This window comes from Curcuma longa, chromosome 17 (genome assembly GCF_044706935.1).
Source record: "Curcuma longa cultivar G26 ecotype Majalengka, Jawa Barat chromosome 17, ITB_CL_G26_1.1, whole genome shotgun sequence".
NCBI classification, from domain to species: Eukaryota; Viridiplantae; Streptophyta; class Magnoliopsida; order Zingiberales; family Zingiberaceae; genus Curcuma; species Curcuma longa.
The window spans coordinates 5,075,485-5,091,843 of record NC_133877.1 but is presented as its reverse complement, the minus strand read 5'-3'; the positions used below and the strand labels follow the sequence as shown (position 1 = coordinate 5,091,843).

The following is a 16,359-nucleotide window of genomic DNA, read 5'->3' as shown; positions in this document are numbered from 1 at the left end:
TAGAGAATTGTTCATAGTCTTACTGGGAGAAATACAAGTCCGTGCAAGAAACCAATGAGTACCAACGCTAAATACATCTGGAAGTAATAAACCTGCAAGGCATCATTCAAAAAATGTGAAAAAAAAAGAGAGAACACTCTACATTAAGGGGATCATCAAAACGGAGATCTTGTAATCTTATGACAGACCACAAACACTTCCGATTTAGCAAAACGTAGGACAATAACTCCAACAAGCTTTGTGAGGGTAATTCCACTGCAAGAGTGAAAAATAATACATTAACAAGTTGTTGATTTGCAGAAACAATAATGAATAATAAGAAAAGTCATTTACGGAACTTTTTTGGCCTATGTTAAGGAGTTATGTGTAAATAGGTAAGAAAAATCATTAGTTCCCATATTATTTTTATCTTGAAATGAAAATCTAAGACTCTTTAGTGGCCACCTATCCCTAAGATCCTCTTCCCCAACATTTATGGTCATGTAAGTTTGAAAGATGCTTGTGTGCGCCAATTCTTTCTCATTAACACCCTTCATTTCCACCCTTAACCATCTCACTGACCTAATATATAGCTATCAGAGAATACATCCCTACATAAAACAACAATAAAGATCGCCCAAGATACACACCATCAAATCCATACTCTTAATTTTTGTGGCCTTAGTGTCGCATATGATAAGAGCCTCTCTCAAATTCACAGGTTCGATCATCCTAAAACCTCTGCCTATATCTGCCCACCATCTTCTTCAGTCACTGATACATTAATCCTGACCCCAATTATGGCCTTTGCAATTTTTTCTAGAAACCATCAAATACCTGCTATGCCTTCATCCATTTGCCAAGATTGATGAATAAAATTATTAAAAATAGTTCAGAATCTAAGCCTTATTATGGCTGAAAGACCGCTCTGCACAACCAGACAAAAAGATTGACCATCAAATTTTACATTGTAGTGAATTGACATGGGCATTTGGGCCTCCAATTCCTTAGCAGATTAAATTAAGCGAACCAGTTCTGATATCTGTATTAACTAGCTTTCAGTTATGTGAACAGTGAAAGTGTAGACTAGCCTTTTCCAAAGTGACACTGGATTGCAATGAGCAAATCACAACTATTATCAATGATATTTTGTTTGAATCTTGATAAAGCCATTATTCCAAAAACATATGATCTCCAATTAAGTCAGTCCAAATGTTGTGGCTGTCTGATCTGGCCACCCATGCTTCAGAGAGTGTGGACAATGTAAGTAGATAAATTAGCTAGAGGAAGTGTCAACGATATAAGTAGTTAACATACTAACCTTTTTCCTACTGGCTCAAGTTTTTGGGCTAAGTGGTTAACCAATCATGTTTAATAAGGCAATAAGATAAGAAACTGGAAATGATAGTGCTATGATACATCCAATGTACCTAAATACAGAAGCACCCATGGTAGACAGAGCCACTTTCATTCGCATCTCTCTATTCCCACTGCTTATCTGTAGAAGTCAACAGTACATAAGATATTACTTGAAATCAGAAAACACAGTAAGATTAACAGCAAGAAACCTACTTAAGCCAATTTTACTTGATATTACTATTCATAAATAATCAAATTGACTACACACACACACACACACACACTAACCAATATACAATGGGCTGCACTCAATCACTACAGCATTTGAAACTTGTATTGGTTAGAAGCCATGTCAATTGTCGAAGATGCATCTTAGAAACATCTTCCTGTCTACTATGTATAGATTTTTCTACCAGGGAACAATGTTGGTACAAGCGATGGAAGCTTCTTGCTCTAGAAAATAACTTTTGAAATCATTTTTAATTTATTATCACAAATTAGATTGTGAAGTTATAATGATATATAAGTGAGAACCGGGTATCCTAAATTTCTGCCTGTGTTAAAGAGGAGATTAGTTATTCAGAGTAGAAGAATGATCATAAACTTCGTCTCCTCCTAACACTCCTCATCTTGGAATACATGTTGGAAATTCAATCTGACTTTTGCTTGCAAAAATTCTTTCATATTATTGTATCTCCTGCAACTTTGTTTATGTTTATTCCAATATCTTTTTTTTTCAAATAAATGCCAGAATTTTAGTAGTTTGCTCTCTGGCATCTTCTCATCTCAGGGAGTAATATAGTACTTCGATCTCCGATATTAAATCATGTCGTTAAGATTCTCAAATGTTGCAGCAATATTAAGTCTTCATGATCTTAATTGTGTAATTTCTTTTTTGTTTTTCCATTTGTGGCACTTTCCTGTTTCATATAACCTTTTTCCTCACTTTCATGGATAGGATAAGTAGTGAACATGAACTTGGGTACTGCAATCAGTGCAAATCTACACAAAGCCATGATTAACACTGAATCTTCTGAAACTTACGGAGCACACTCATGAGACCGGAAAATCTCCTACCACATGACAGACTTTACAATCTTGTAACCATCCACTTGGGCAGTCAACATGCTTGTACTTTAGGTCTAGCTCTATATTGAGGCTCAACTGGGTCAAGAACTTACATCCAACCACTCAAAGCATTAAAATCTCGTTAAAATGGAGGGAACACTAAACTAAGGCAGAAGGTCATTTGAGCACACTCATGAGACAGACAAATCTCTCACCACAAGACGATTTTACAACTTCATAACCATCCACTTGGACAATCAACACGCTCATACTTTTAGGTATAGCTCTATTCAGGCTCCACTAGGTCAAGGACTTACAGCCAACCACCACTAGGTCAAGGACTTACAACCAACCACCCAAAGGCATTCAAAAACTAAAATCTTGTTAAGATGGAGGGAACACTGAACCCAGAAGGCAGAAGGTAATTGTACCACCTCTTCATCTACATGTAGATTACTCGATCAAAGCCTCAATTCCAAGATGCCCTAACTGTCTGCATGGAAAGGTGTATAAAGGGTTCAGAATGCCAACACACAAGCAAAGCAGGCCATATTTTCTAATGATTAAGGCCTCTTTTTTTTATTGGCTTACAGACTTACAGAGATGTCCCCGCATGGGTGCAATTGAGGTTCCACTATTCTACCCACTTTCACCTACTGTACAATCCCTTTAACTTTGCAGTTAAGTTTCTCATTTAATTTGATTTTGACTCATATCTCTAAAAATATAATTATAGAAAAATCAGAAACGAGGCTGTGAGAGAAGTCCTATGACTCCATTTGTGAAAATCAATACACATGAAGCTATACCTAAACAGTTCCACAGATGATTTCAAATCTACACAGCTGAAACATACAGTTGATTCTGGAGATGGGAAAATGGCTAAGTTTGCATACCAACAAGTTAATCAAAATTGATTCATAAAGATAGCATGCACAATTTTTGAAAACATTATGCACTTACAGAGAAAGCATGAGTTATATGAACACAAAACTCAACAGCAATTCCAATTGACATAACAAGGTTTACAACTGAAATCGCATTCAGTTGGATGCCAAGGATAGCCATGATTCCCTGCCACGATTGTTGGGTTAGGAAAGTAAAATAATGATTACATAAAGAAAGTAGCAATATCATAACAAGAAATGTAACTAAGACCATCTTAAATTTCATGATTTCAGAAGGTTGGGATTACTATATTATTGTGTAATGGAAAACACAAGAAAGAGAATGAAGTAGAGGAGATAAAGTGTTTTACTGAATGCCCGGTTTTTTGAAAAATTATGGAAACGAGCCAAGTTACTAAGTTATTAATTAAAATTTTCGACTGAGGTTCAGTGTTCAGGTACATCGATAAATTAGCCAAAAAATTCTGTACTAAACACCCTTGAAGATGTTTTGGGCTCTTATGCATTTGTTCCTTTTGATGATGCACTGCATTTAAGAAAGGTTGATGCAGCTTTTGACTTGCTTCTACAAAATTTTAATTTAATTAACTTGAAACCATTATGTCCTTTTTTTTTGGAAGCAACCGAAAGGATTAAATGGTGAGATAAATTCAAAACCATGTCAGCGCGTCCAAAGTCAAAACTGTCAATCCATGCCGAGTGTCATAAGCTCAGCAACAAGATGATACATTTCGGATTGATGGCTTAGCCAACAACTATACCAAAATTTTAAACCTTGCACCTTGTAGTCATTTCAACCTTTCCTGTTATATAGTTCATTTAGTCTGAGAGATCCTGGCACAAAGTAGGTTAAGAACTTGAATATGAACCACAGAAACACAATTTCAGATACAGGGACAAACAAAATAAAATCACATTTCATTAGCCATTAATTACTATGCATTATCAGATGAGCAATCAGAATAACTACAAATGAGATAATTGTTGCTGATATGTTACCAGCATATCAATGACAATCATTGTCAGCACCAATAAGATTATAGTTGATATCCAGAAGCTGCAAAGCAAACATACATTTTAGCCGTCCAACTAAAAATGAAAAACCATACATAGATTGGGAAATCTTTACCTGCTAGCAAGAACCAGGCAAACAACAAAAACGGCACCTAATAACACAACAACGATGCTGTCAAAATACCTCTCAACAACTAATTCATAAAATACATTTATTTGATTGAAAGACTAAAAGCATATACCAGGGCTATAAGGAGTAAATTTACAGTACTGCATTCATTTTTATCAAGAACCATCAGCATATTTTTCACGAGTCAAACAAATAGCAGATATACTGTTGATATTTAAATGATAGGTTTAATTGCGCCATTTCTAGTAGCACATGCCATGGTTAACATATCCAAGATATTAGAGAGTGACAATGCAAATTAAGAATATAATTTTTAAAATTTTTTGAGATTGAAAGTTGGATTCAAAATGTCAAACCATGTCAAAGTTTCGGTCTTTAACTAGAATGATATTGTTTCTGTATTATGCCAACGTTTCCAATGCATAGTGCCGGTGATGGATTTGAGGTTGAACGAAAAAGGAGATAAAGCATAGCAAGAAGACATTGTCCATGCTGCATGATATCAAGTTTCAACAAGTTACCAGAATGAGACATTTCACCCAGTAATCGACACGATACGAGATTTCAAACCATGGTTGTAAGAGTTTACTTTGGTAGGGCTTTCCTCTTTAGAAGAACAAGTATTTAAAGGAAATTTCCAAATTGTTACTTGTCTTATTTAGGATTACATAGAAAGTTTTGGTAGAAGTTTAATTCATTTTGGTTTACTTTATAGTTAACAACCTAGTTTAATTTCTAGTTTGATTGTCCATAGGGTTATTTAGAGACTTCGAAGAAATGTTGAACCTCTCATGTTAGTCATCTTTTATATCTTAAATTTATCTTTTTAAGTTTTTGTTCTCCATTTAGATCTTGTTTCTCTATATGAGATTGTTTGTCCTCCGTATTGGCTCAAGTGGTATCAAATCTCTACTTGACTTTGATCCACTTTTTTGTTGCATTAACTAAAATAGTGAACCATGAGAAAGATTGATTTGACGAAGTAGATGCTAAAATTAAATTAGGCTATCCTCTACAGAAACTTCATCCTTGCTTCTAATTTATTTTTCTTTGCAAGCTTTTGTTGTCTGTGTGAGATTTCTTCTCTCTATGAGATTGTTTATCCTCCTCGCTACCTCAAGTCACATTAGCTCTCTATGTGAGTTTGATTTATTTTTGTGTTGTATCAATTGGGAGAATATAGTAGGCCATTATTCTGATGGGGCAGATACTTACATTAAATTCTTTGAGAAAGCTTCATCCTTGTTTCCAATTTTATCTCACTAGTCCTCTTCTATTTCGGAAAAAACCTCTTTTGTGCCAAACATTGTTTCCATTTTTTCTCTCAAAAGTCTCCCCCTTTGTCATCTCAATAGATTTGATGCTCGTCTACATTTTCTACTTTTATAAATCTAGATGGAACCAACTCCATTGCACCTCCTACCTGTCTTGCGTTAGAGTCCTCAAGCATTTTTTTCCACGAGTTTCTTCTTGTACTTATACTTTCTAACCTCTTTTTCCTTGACCTCCTTAAGCACTATTTCTCAATTTGCTACTTCCAAAGTCTTGAGCAACACTTGTATATCTCCACTGAAGATCTAAATATTCCCAATTTGATACTTCCAACACAGGATCAAGTTGTGTTATCTTTCCTCTAGGACCAGTCTATTGTTCGCTACTTTATGCGCTACTACAGAGAGAACCCTACTGTAACAACTTGTTTTTGAGATGTCTCTTCATACTTTCTCACTTTACCCTCTCTTATCAATGTGTCAATCAATCTAAGGTTTAAGGACTAATCAGTTGAATGCTCCATTAATAATTTTCAGAGAATTGTTCGATTGGTTGTATGCTTTCCCATACAGTGAGATTGGTTGAGAAAGGATGTATTCGTCAAGAAATAATTAAGCTAGTTCCTCTACCTTCTGCATACTGTATACTTGAGAAAGAGCAAACATCCATGGAGTCTATGATCCAAATTCAGGATGAGATACTTGAAGCCAATTGCACATGACACTGTCCAGGACTTGGATTTACTATTCCAGTACTACAGCAAAATACAAGAATCCTGTGTGCTTGTTACTCGATGAGATAACACTAAGTCCAAATGCACATATCTAATTTTATACAAAGGGATATGTTATCCTGCCGCTGTTCTGTAATAGTAATTCTACAAAGAGGAGGGTGGGCAGGAATCTTATAAATTGGGCTGTATTTAGTCAGATAAGGCTACCTTTAGAAAATGATAATACCCACACAAACTTATTGCATCCATATCACACTGCGTTGATGAAAGAAGAAAAAAAAGTGTATATAGCAGTTTCCAGATACCAGAAAGGAATTAGAGTCCTAAAAAGGAGAATGATAAACTAGTGAGGAAACTCACCTAGGCCGATTGAGATGTTGATCAAAGCAGTCTTCCATATATCTAGATATTGCTCAAAGAATATGTAAAACACTGAATAGGGGAAGATCTCCATCTGCAAGATTTTGGGTTAATGCTTATGTAACTTTCTCTATCCAGATTAACTCTAGTTTTCAGTACCAAAAGAAAACAAATGAAAATAAGAATTAGGTAAATCATAAATGTACAGTAAGAATTGTTGTTCATAAATCATCTTTTCAAAAAACATTAGGTAAATCATAAATGTACAGTAAGAATTGTTGTTCATAAATCATCTTTTCAAAAAACATTGTGTAACAAGAATTGATTATTTACAACCCTACAAAATACTAACTCTGCCCATAAGTTCAAATAACTAAGATATGACAGAAAATCTATGATTCCTAGATTAATCTTAATGATTTGGAAACGTTGGTAAGCTGGCAAAGATGAGGTAATTTACTAGGTCAGCTTTTACGGAATACATGAAATGTGCCAGAAAGTAAAAAAATAATAAAAAGGTTCCCTAGGAAAAGTGGAATCGTGTATGGGTTAACAAAAGACTTTCACAATCTTTACAAAAGATATGATGTCAAAGAAACTGGCCAATTGGTAGACATAGGAATAGGCAATAATGCTGTGACATAAGATATGCAATAACCCATGGACAAGAGGTGTGCTAGAAGTTAGAACCATCCTTTTTGCAATGGAGTTTACTAGAACCATCTTTGTGAAAAAATAAAGAACCATACTTTCAATGTCCTAGACATCTTGGAACTGAAATGCCTTGCAGCTTTCATTGAGTTCACATAATCCTTCTGGAATGATAAGAAACAGAATTTGTAAGATCCAAAAACAGCATCTACTATCCAGAAAGCAGTTTTATCCACAATCATTACTTGTTTATTCAGAGGTGTATGGTAAGTACGAAATGATGATGCTTGAATTATACCATTCTGATAACCTGAAAATTACATAATTGAGAAAACTTTTTCTTTATTAAACTACTAAAGCAGCTTTTTCACAACAAGAGGTAGATAGAGAAAAAGAATATGGATGAACCACAGACCTGAGAGATCCACAGTACTTGTATAAGCACCTTTGCCACCTTTGGCACAGTTGGAAGATGGTAAGGCATTAAGAAACCAAGGAAGCTTTTCCTTGAACTGCATTGTTGATGGTCTGCCATCATGCAAATCTGAATAATGGAGGCACTAAAAGCACCAAAAGGACAAAGTTTATAAACAAACCCAATGATGTGTGGATGATCCACTAATGATGCATGGATAGTAAAGTTGATGAAGAATAATAATAAGAAACCATATATGTTTTATTTGTGGAGAGTGTTGATTCTCATGGCCAAATGAAATAATACTGAGAAAACCACACAGCATCATTTTTAAAGTGTCTCACCGTTGTACAATCTTTGCATGTAATGCCTACAGTGCATGATCCATCCTTTTCTTGACAGCAAGGAGGCTGAAAGCGAAAGATACCGTGCACATATTTGTAAGAATTCAGGATACAATGGTTTCACAGCAGTTTATTACATGATAATATAAGTACCAGTCGTACTAATACATAATAGGCATAGTACCACAGAAAACAAGGACCATTTTTGACTCTTTACCCCACCCTGTTCTTGGATTTACCAGGAACTGTGTTGCTATATCCCATAATACAGAACTAGTTAACTTGAGTGACAAAGTAATTTTGAATAGTTCTTTTCAAAATAGTAAACTCAGTTGTCAATTTAGCACCTTGTCAAAATAAGAATATTTAACTTGGAATTGATATCAGGTTAGATCCACAAACAATATTCAAATCTTGATTTGTTGGTCTGCATGGTATAACAGCTATGAATCTTGGATTGCTAGTATACTGGATAGGATATGCTAGTATCTAGCAGGAGAAATAGCATTTTACAATGGATCTAAAGCCACCAGTTAAGAAAGATTCAGATTTTGGAACAATTGTGATTTAAACTAGATAGATCTGCCAACTGCCAAAATTTTTAGCATGCCAGACAACCAGTAGAAACACACAAAATAAAACAACCAACAGGATATCTGCTTGACACCTTCCTAGAACAAAATATTTATGTCAATGGAAAATTTCCACATTCAGTAATAGAAGTGGATGTATTGACTATAAGTCAAATATCAATGATTTATGAGTATAACAACTCTCTTGTGCCTTTTGAGCTAAGCTGGTTTGACTAATAAATAAGGGATGAAGAACATTATACTATTACATTTGTAGTGAGGCTAAAAGTCAAACAGGTTGCAGCCAGATTGTTTTTTTTTTTTTTGGCCAATCTGGTTGAAGAAGTTACAACACAATCTAATTCATTAAAGTTTTGGATACCAAATCATCACTTGGAGATGGAAAAAAATCATTTTCTGCCAAAAAAATTATAAACATGATTGCTGCTATATGCAACATTGAAAGACAACAACCTGATCATCAGGGGGGCAATAACTCTCATTGACAAATTTACGACAACAGCTAAATGCTTCTGGTGACAACCATATAAGAAAATCATCAAGCCATGAAGCTGCAGGTTTAGCAATATAACTTGATTCTGGTTCCAAAGATGCTTTTGTAATCTGCTTAAGAAAAAAACGTAGATGAAGAAAGTAATCAAGAAATAATGATTTTACCAAGAGAAACATGATCACAAAAAATAGATATATTTGCAAAGTTCAATAAATATACAGTGGCATCTAGTCTAGGCTTTGGTGATAGTGATAAACTAAAGTATTTGAATAGAGTGAGCATATTCTTGAAAGTATGATCAAGTAATCAAACCTCATTCAAAAGAGAATGTGAATCACATTGGCTGATTGAACATATTTGGTTTGTATTCCCTGATTCCAAACTGGAAAGAGCACGTTCAACACATACCATTTCAATTTTAGCACTTCGAAGAATCATGAAAAACAACACCATGCAATACCTGTAATTGAAATCCTTAACAACAAAGTATAATGGTGGCCCCACTCTGAGATATTTTGCAAGGTCATCAAAATAATTCTGAAAATACCATGTGATCATATAAAGTTACAAAAATAGAAATTTGCATCTTCAAGGCAAAGAAAATGGGTAAATAAGACTCTTGTTCACCTGGAGATACGAGTCTCGAGGAAGAACGACCTTCTGCTCTAAACCAGGTTGAATACGTGTACATAATGCCTTGCAGATACCAACATAATACAGAAAAGGGATGAGCAAAACGAAAATCAATTATTACTTTATTGATTTCACAAATAATGATATTATTTATAGAACTATAGGGTGCAAGTGTTAGACATGGTTACAAAATGAAAAAAAAAAAGTTCCCCTTCCAATGTGAGCCATAGCCACCTCCCAATCCCAGCAACCACTGTGTTCCAATCCCAACTGATCACCATTCACCCACCCTCTCTCCAATCTGGAGCCTGGTCGCCACTTCCCACCACCGTCTCCCTCTAACCTCGAGTAACTGACCTCCCACACTCCTCTATAATCTCCCTTTCCCGTCTTAGAATGGAGCAGTAGCACCTTTCCACAACCCCTCTTAGCCAGGTCACTAGCCATCATCCACTTAGTGTATGAGCATGTGGTGCCACCAGCACATCACAATACTTTTTTGTGTGAACTGAGTAGCTAAAGGAGGTCATGCTCTCGGCAATCAGTGCACACAGCCACAATTTTTCCCTTTCTCCATCTAAGCATCATGCGGCAATCATGTCTTCAAGGAGGAAAAGTTGAGGGTAAGAATTAAGGTGAAGGTTCCATTTGGGTTATTGAGTAGTTCCCTCAAACTTGGTGCATTTTGGGCAACAAATCATAGAGCGACATAGTGGAGATCATCGAGAACCATGTTCATTTGAAGACATGCTTGTTGCAACCTTATTTGAAGTAGGATCTTGCCTCTTGTTTAAGAGGTGACTTGGTTGAGTTAGTAATCCAACCAAGAGACGATTTGTTGACAAGGAGAGTGAATAATGAGGGGTATTGATTGAGCATGGTAGCAAGATGATAAACTACCTACCCCTAAATTGTGATGCTATGCTAACTTGCCTTTGTTAACAAATTTATTATGTGATATGTGTAAGTTGAACCTAAGGAAGATAGGCAAGAACTTGAAAGGGATATGGAAGAGCTGTGTGGTTGGTAAATCACCTAGTTTGGTGTTATAATGTTAAATTACCTTAAGAAAATAATAGCTTAGAGTTCAGGACATCGAGAAGGCACTAGTTAAATTCCTAAGTTGATGGAGATTCACCCTTAGTTTTTAATGTTACTTTGAGATTGTTTCCTAATATGCTTTTTGACACTATCAAGAAGCCCAGACAAGAAATCTTGGGATAAAGCATCTCCAAACCAATTGAAGAGGAGAAGTTGCTACAAGTCTTAAAGGAGCATAAGGAGGCTATTGGATGGACCATCATATACATTATAGGAATGAGCCCTTTAATTTGCATGCACTATATTTTATTGATGGACCAGCACAACTTGAGATTTAATCACTCATATGTGTAACCCTTATCAATTATCATTATTAATTCAAATGTCTAATCACACTTAATAATTAGTATCAAATAAAGCATCCTACCATAATAACCAAGTATATCATACATAAATAAGAAAGCCAAAAGTGGCCAGTCTAAATCTTATATACAAAATTAGCATAGATATTATAGCAATTTTATTATTTGTGATCAATTTTAGGTGAAAACCATTAAAATTATGGATTAATGATGTATTTATGGAAAGCAGAATAAGTCTGAAAACCCTGCAATGATCATGTTCCCCTTTTCTTATTATGTTTTCTTGTTGACAATCATCGTGGCGACTTCATAGGCTTATGGAAATCGAGCATTGTCAATGTTTGACTAGAGATCAAGTTGGATGCCATTGAAAAGAGTTCCAACCTAATTGCCAAAATGATCCCTTGGTCAACATGGGTGATTCACACCCATTTTTAGGAGATGCCATTGGGTTTCCCTATTTAAGAATAGGAAAAGACTTATATATTAGTGATTGAGATACCTTAAAGCAGACAGAGTTCCGATCTAATCAACAAAATGACCCCTTGGTTGATATGGGTGATTCACACCCCTTTCTACGAAATACCATTGGGTTTACCTATTTGAGAACAGGAAAGGAATTATAAACAAGTGATTGAGATATCTTAAAGTCAGGCAAATATGAGATGATGTATACATGACTATATCTTTTTATTGGTCTCCTTGGGATGTCCTCTTACTAGCTTATTGGCAATCCTGCCTTTATATTTTTCCTTCAGATACTTAGGGATTACGCTAGCTGCGGCGAAGCTCCGAGCATTAGACTACAACTCTCTTTTGGACTCGCTAATTAGGCGGGTCAACTCCTGGCCGAGGCAAACTCTATCCTATGCAGGCAAGGCTCAACTTATCTCTATGTGCTAGAGGGGGAATAGTGTTTCTGGCTCTCAATGCTTCCCCTTCCATATGGAGTCTCAGACCTGGTGCTTTATCAAGCCTGATTAAACATTCATGTACATTTTGTCCCGTGTATATACATTCACACATTTACCGATAAAAAAAAATATTATGACTATTGAAGTTTAAGCTTTTGCAAGTTTTTTGGGGTATTTATGTCATTTTTACTGTTTTTGTGACCGTCTATTTTTGTATTTGAACATGTTTTGCAACATTTTCTATTGCCAAGCTGCTATATTCTGCATTTGCTTTTGAATTGAACCACATTCAATACATTATGTTTTGCTTACATATGATTGCTCTTTTATCCTGATATTGAGTTTATACATGCTTTGAACATTATCTAACATTTTTGAGGTACAATCCCTTCATTGGTACGAGGGTTGTCCCAATTAAGTCCAATCTTCCAAGTCATCATTTCCATCAAAGAGAGATCACTTAGATCATGATAGCAAGTGTAGTATATAATCAGTTGGATTACAAGATGAATTCATGGATCATCATCCTTCTCCAATGATAACATCAGAATACATGTTCTAGCACATCCAAGAATGAGTTGATTGGCGAACAGAAACATAGCAGCCAAGGAATAAGAAGTTTAAAGTTTGAAGGTTGTACACTGAAGCATAAAAATAGACAACTAATTCAAGAAAAGCCAATGAATCAGACCTATATTGAACCAATTGTTTATTTAAAAGATTCACAATGATTTAACACAAATCATGTTAATCAATCTGGGAAAAATGTTTATGATACGTTAACAAGATGTTCATTATTACACATTTAATGGTGCCAACTATTAATCTGTGTGAATTAGCAGATCTATATTTAGACAATGGAAAATATAAAATGATGGTTCTCCTGAGACTACAACACTTTAGCAACTCCAACTGAAAACTTACGCAAAAGTTAGAGATACTCACAATACTTGCAAAAGAAAAGCCAATGAATGCAACAACTACAAAAACTTTAACTCCTCGGTGGCTAAGAAGAGGTGCATGGATATCCTGCAATATGCCCACAGAATTATTAGAAAGAACAAGTTAAATCAAAACAAAGAACTGATAATGCCAACAGAAATATCAAATACAAGATAGTTCATCAGAAATGCTTAATCTTAGGAATGCATTAGCATGAATTCCTAAATGCTTAATTATGGATCATCCAGAGATTGAAACAGTGACATAAAAATCCAATCAAAGAATTATTATCGCATACAACTGATATAAATATGAATGAATGTGTTTATGTAAAAAATAAATACCCAGCAATTATACAAACAGGTGATCAAATAAATCACTTTTAGTTATATTCATAAACTATGAGAATGAGGAACATGAATGAGTAGAATAAAATATTTGTTGCTCTTCCAGATTCATCATGGTCAATTATACCACCACCATAAGTTTAAATTATGTACCTCATTAAGATAACCCGTACCAGTGCCAAATTTTTAGGCATGTCACTTGAGTGATTCATTTAAACAAGCGTTAGTAAAATTGAGTGTCTTACAAACTACTAGAGGGATTTTAACTATCACCATTTTGAGAGTCCAGATTTTCCTCCATAATTTCATTGTTCTTGATTTTTTAAAAAGATTATCAAAATCTTGAATGAATAACTTATAACAATTGAATATCCAATTCTTCACCTTTCATCGCAAAGGATTCACAATAACTCTGAATATCTTTTGACTAATCATTTGAAATGTCAATATGCATACTTTTTTTTTGATAATCGAGATATCCAACTCTTGCGATCCAATCAATCCTAGAGATGGACAGCCCGGCCCCATAGACCGCCCACCAGGCAAATCCGAAAGCGCGCATGGCTCCTCACCCAGCAGCCAACGTTCAAATTTTTCATTCCACTAAAAGAAAATGTCTTGCAGTGCGATATAGTTGAGATTTGAACCGTGGGTGTTTGAGTAACTACTGAGCACTTTGCCGTTGCACCATTATACGGGGGGAGGGGGGGGGGGGGCACATATCTTCCAAACATACATATTAGGCACAATTTTTTAGCAATTTTAATAGATAGGTCTCAGCTTGTCAACATCATGCAACAGCTCTCAGTAAGGTTGGAAGTGATTGATATGGTAGATAACTCAAACAAAGTGCAACTCCTAGCAAGCTTCTAGGATGCAAGAGGCATACAAAATGGATGAACACGTACTTCAAAGTGTATCAAACAGAGAAAGTGTGACTGAGACTAGAGTGTAATTTCTTAAATGGATCATGTGTACTCTCAATAACTAAGCAAATGTTGATGGACTTGGCTCGGTTTTGAACTCCACAGTCAAGCATGCTCAATATGGAGAAATTAGTGAAAGAGGGCAGAACTACCATTCTTTTGGTTTATGTTGATGATATGATAGTTACAGGTGATGACGAAACTGAAATCCAGGCTCTTAAATCCAAGTTAACATCAGAATTTGAAATTAAAGATCTTGGACTATTGAGGTACTTCCTTGGTATTGAAGTTGCTCGGTCTCAAGGACTTTATATATGTCAGAGAAAGTATGTGTTGGATTTACTCAAGGAGACAGGGAAGCTGGGTTGTCGACCAGCATCTACTCCTATAGAAGTAAATCATGATCTTACTGGTTCTAATGGGGAAGATCTTACAAGTCAGGAAAAGGAAACGTATCAAAGGTTGGTTGGAAAATTACTATATTTGTCTATGACTAGGTCTGACATCACCTATGCTGTTAGTGTGGTGAGCCAGTACATGCATGCTCCTAAAACTGTCCATATGAAGGCTGTTGATCGGATTTTAAGGTACTTGAAGTCATGTCCCGGAAAAGGGTTGCTGTTCAAAGGAGGTGGTAATTTGAAAGTGGAATGTTATTCTGATGCAGATTGGGCTGGTTCTCGAGATGATAGAAGGTCCACTTCTGGCTATTGCACTTTTTTGGGAGGAAACCTAGTAACTTGGAGAAGTAAGAAACAAAATGTTTGTGCACGGTCCAGTGCTGAAGCAGAATATCGAGCCATGGCACATGGTCTTGCAGAAATGTTATGGTTGTGTTTTTTGTTGAAAGACATGGGATTAAAAGCAGAATTACCTCTCAAACTATATTGTGACAACAAGGCTGCAATCAATATTGCAAATAATCCAGTACAACATGATCGGACTAAACACATCGAGATTGATCGCCACTTCATTCGGGAGAGGCTTGATTCCGGAGAGCTATGTTTATCTTATGTCAAATCGGAGGATCAACTTGCTGATATGTTTACTAAGGCTATACCCCAAGCTATGTTTAATTCTGTTCTTAGCAAGTTGAACATGTTTGATATATATGTTCAACTTGAGGGGGAGTGTTGTGAAAAGTAGGGGTAGACAAGTCTTTTTCTCTTATGATCTTAGGGTTATATTGACTATATAAACCCTGTACATATCTTCTTTTGGAGTTAAGATAATTTAACACATTCAAAGAGGATAATACCTCAGTGTTATTGAGTACATTATCTGTGAAAATTTATTATCATAGCAGGACTCCTTTAGTGAGTGTTATTTAAGTATCAAACAACAAAATTGGTCAGCCTATAATGACCTGGGCTGAGGAGAGCAGGGAGTGATCTCCGGTCGGCAAACATAGACAAAGTGCAACTACTCGCAAAAACACAAATGAACCAAAAATACACAACAAAGTTGAAAAACTATGACCAGGCCACGAGTTTAACTTACATTAAATGGATTAAGAATGAGAAATGCCTTATAGAATTGACTGGGTTCTCCATAAAATATTTGTAATCAAGCAAGCAAGCTTAGTGTGGAGAAATTCCTGGATGATTGACATTGTGAGAAGCTCCACACATTGGAGTCAGATTCCACTTTATGACTGTTATTTGAGGTAGAAAAAGAATATATCACTTTATTGAAAGATGAGGTTATATTTATATACAAGACTAGAATATATCACTGATTGAGTGTGAAGCTATGAGAAGCTTCACCCTCGTGGATGATCATCAAGCTTGAAGGACCTGAAGACTCATGTGTTTGATTAATATAATCTTTTTTTTTAATGAAAGGTAAATTATATATCATCAAGAAAAGGTACAA

General features: G+C 35.5%; 1 protein-coding gene across 1 annotated transcript in view; it reads right to left on the bottom strand.

Annotated features, from left to right (window-relative positions):
* Positions 1 to 16,359, bottom strand: part of LOC141848455 (uncharacterized) — a gene marked incomplete in the record, with an annotated part of 63,216 nt that overhangs the window by 238 nt on the left and 46,619 nt on the right. The window contains 16 exon segments of the mRNA XM_074736487.1: positions 24 to 92; positions 189 to 255; positions 1,410 to 1,477; positions 3,370 to 3,480; positions 4,314 to 4,371; positions 4,444 to 4,480; positions 6,824 to 6,917; positions 7,573 to 7,638; positions 7,720 to 7,784; positions 7,890 to 8,034; positions 8,234 to 8,299; positions 9,280 to 9,429; positions 9,632 to 9,701; positions 9,780 to 9,856; positions 9,947 to 10,015; positions 13,215 to 13,298. Of these exon segments, the coding sequence (XP_074592588.1) occupies positions 24 to 92; positions 189 to 255; positions 1,410 to 1,477; positions 3,370 to 3,480; positions 4,314 to 4,371; positions 4,444 to 4,480; positions 6,824 to 6,917; positions 7,573 to 7,638; positions 7,720 to 7,784; positions 7,890 to 8,034; positions 8,234 to 8,299; positions 9,280 to 9,429; positions 9,632 to 9,701; positions 9,780 to 9,856; positions 9,947 to 10,015; positions 13,215 to 13,298 (1,296 nt within the window).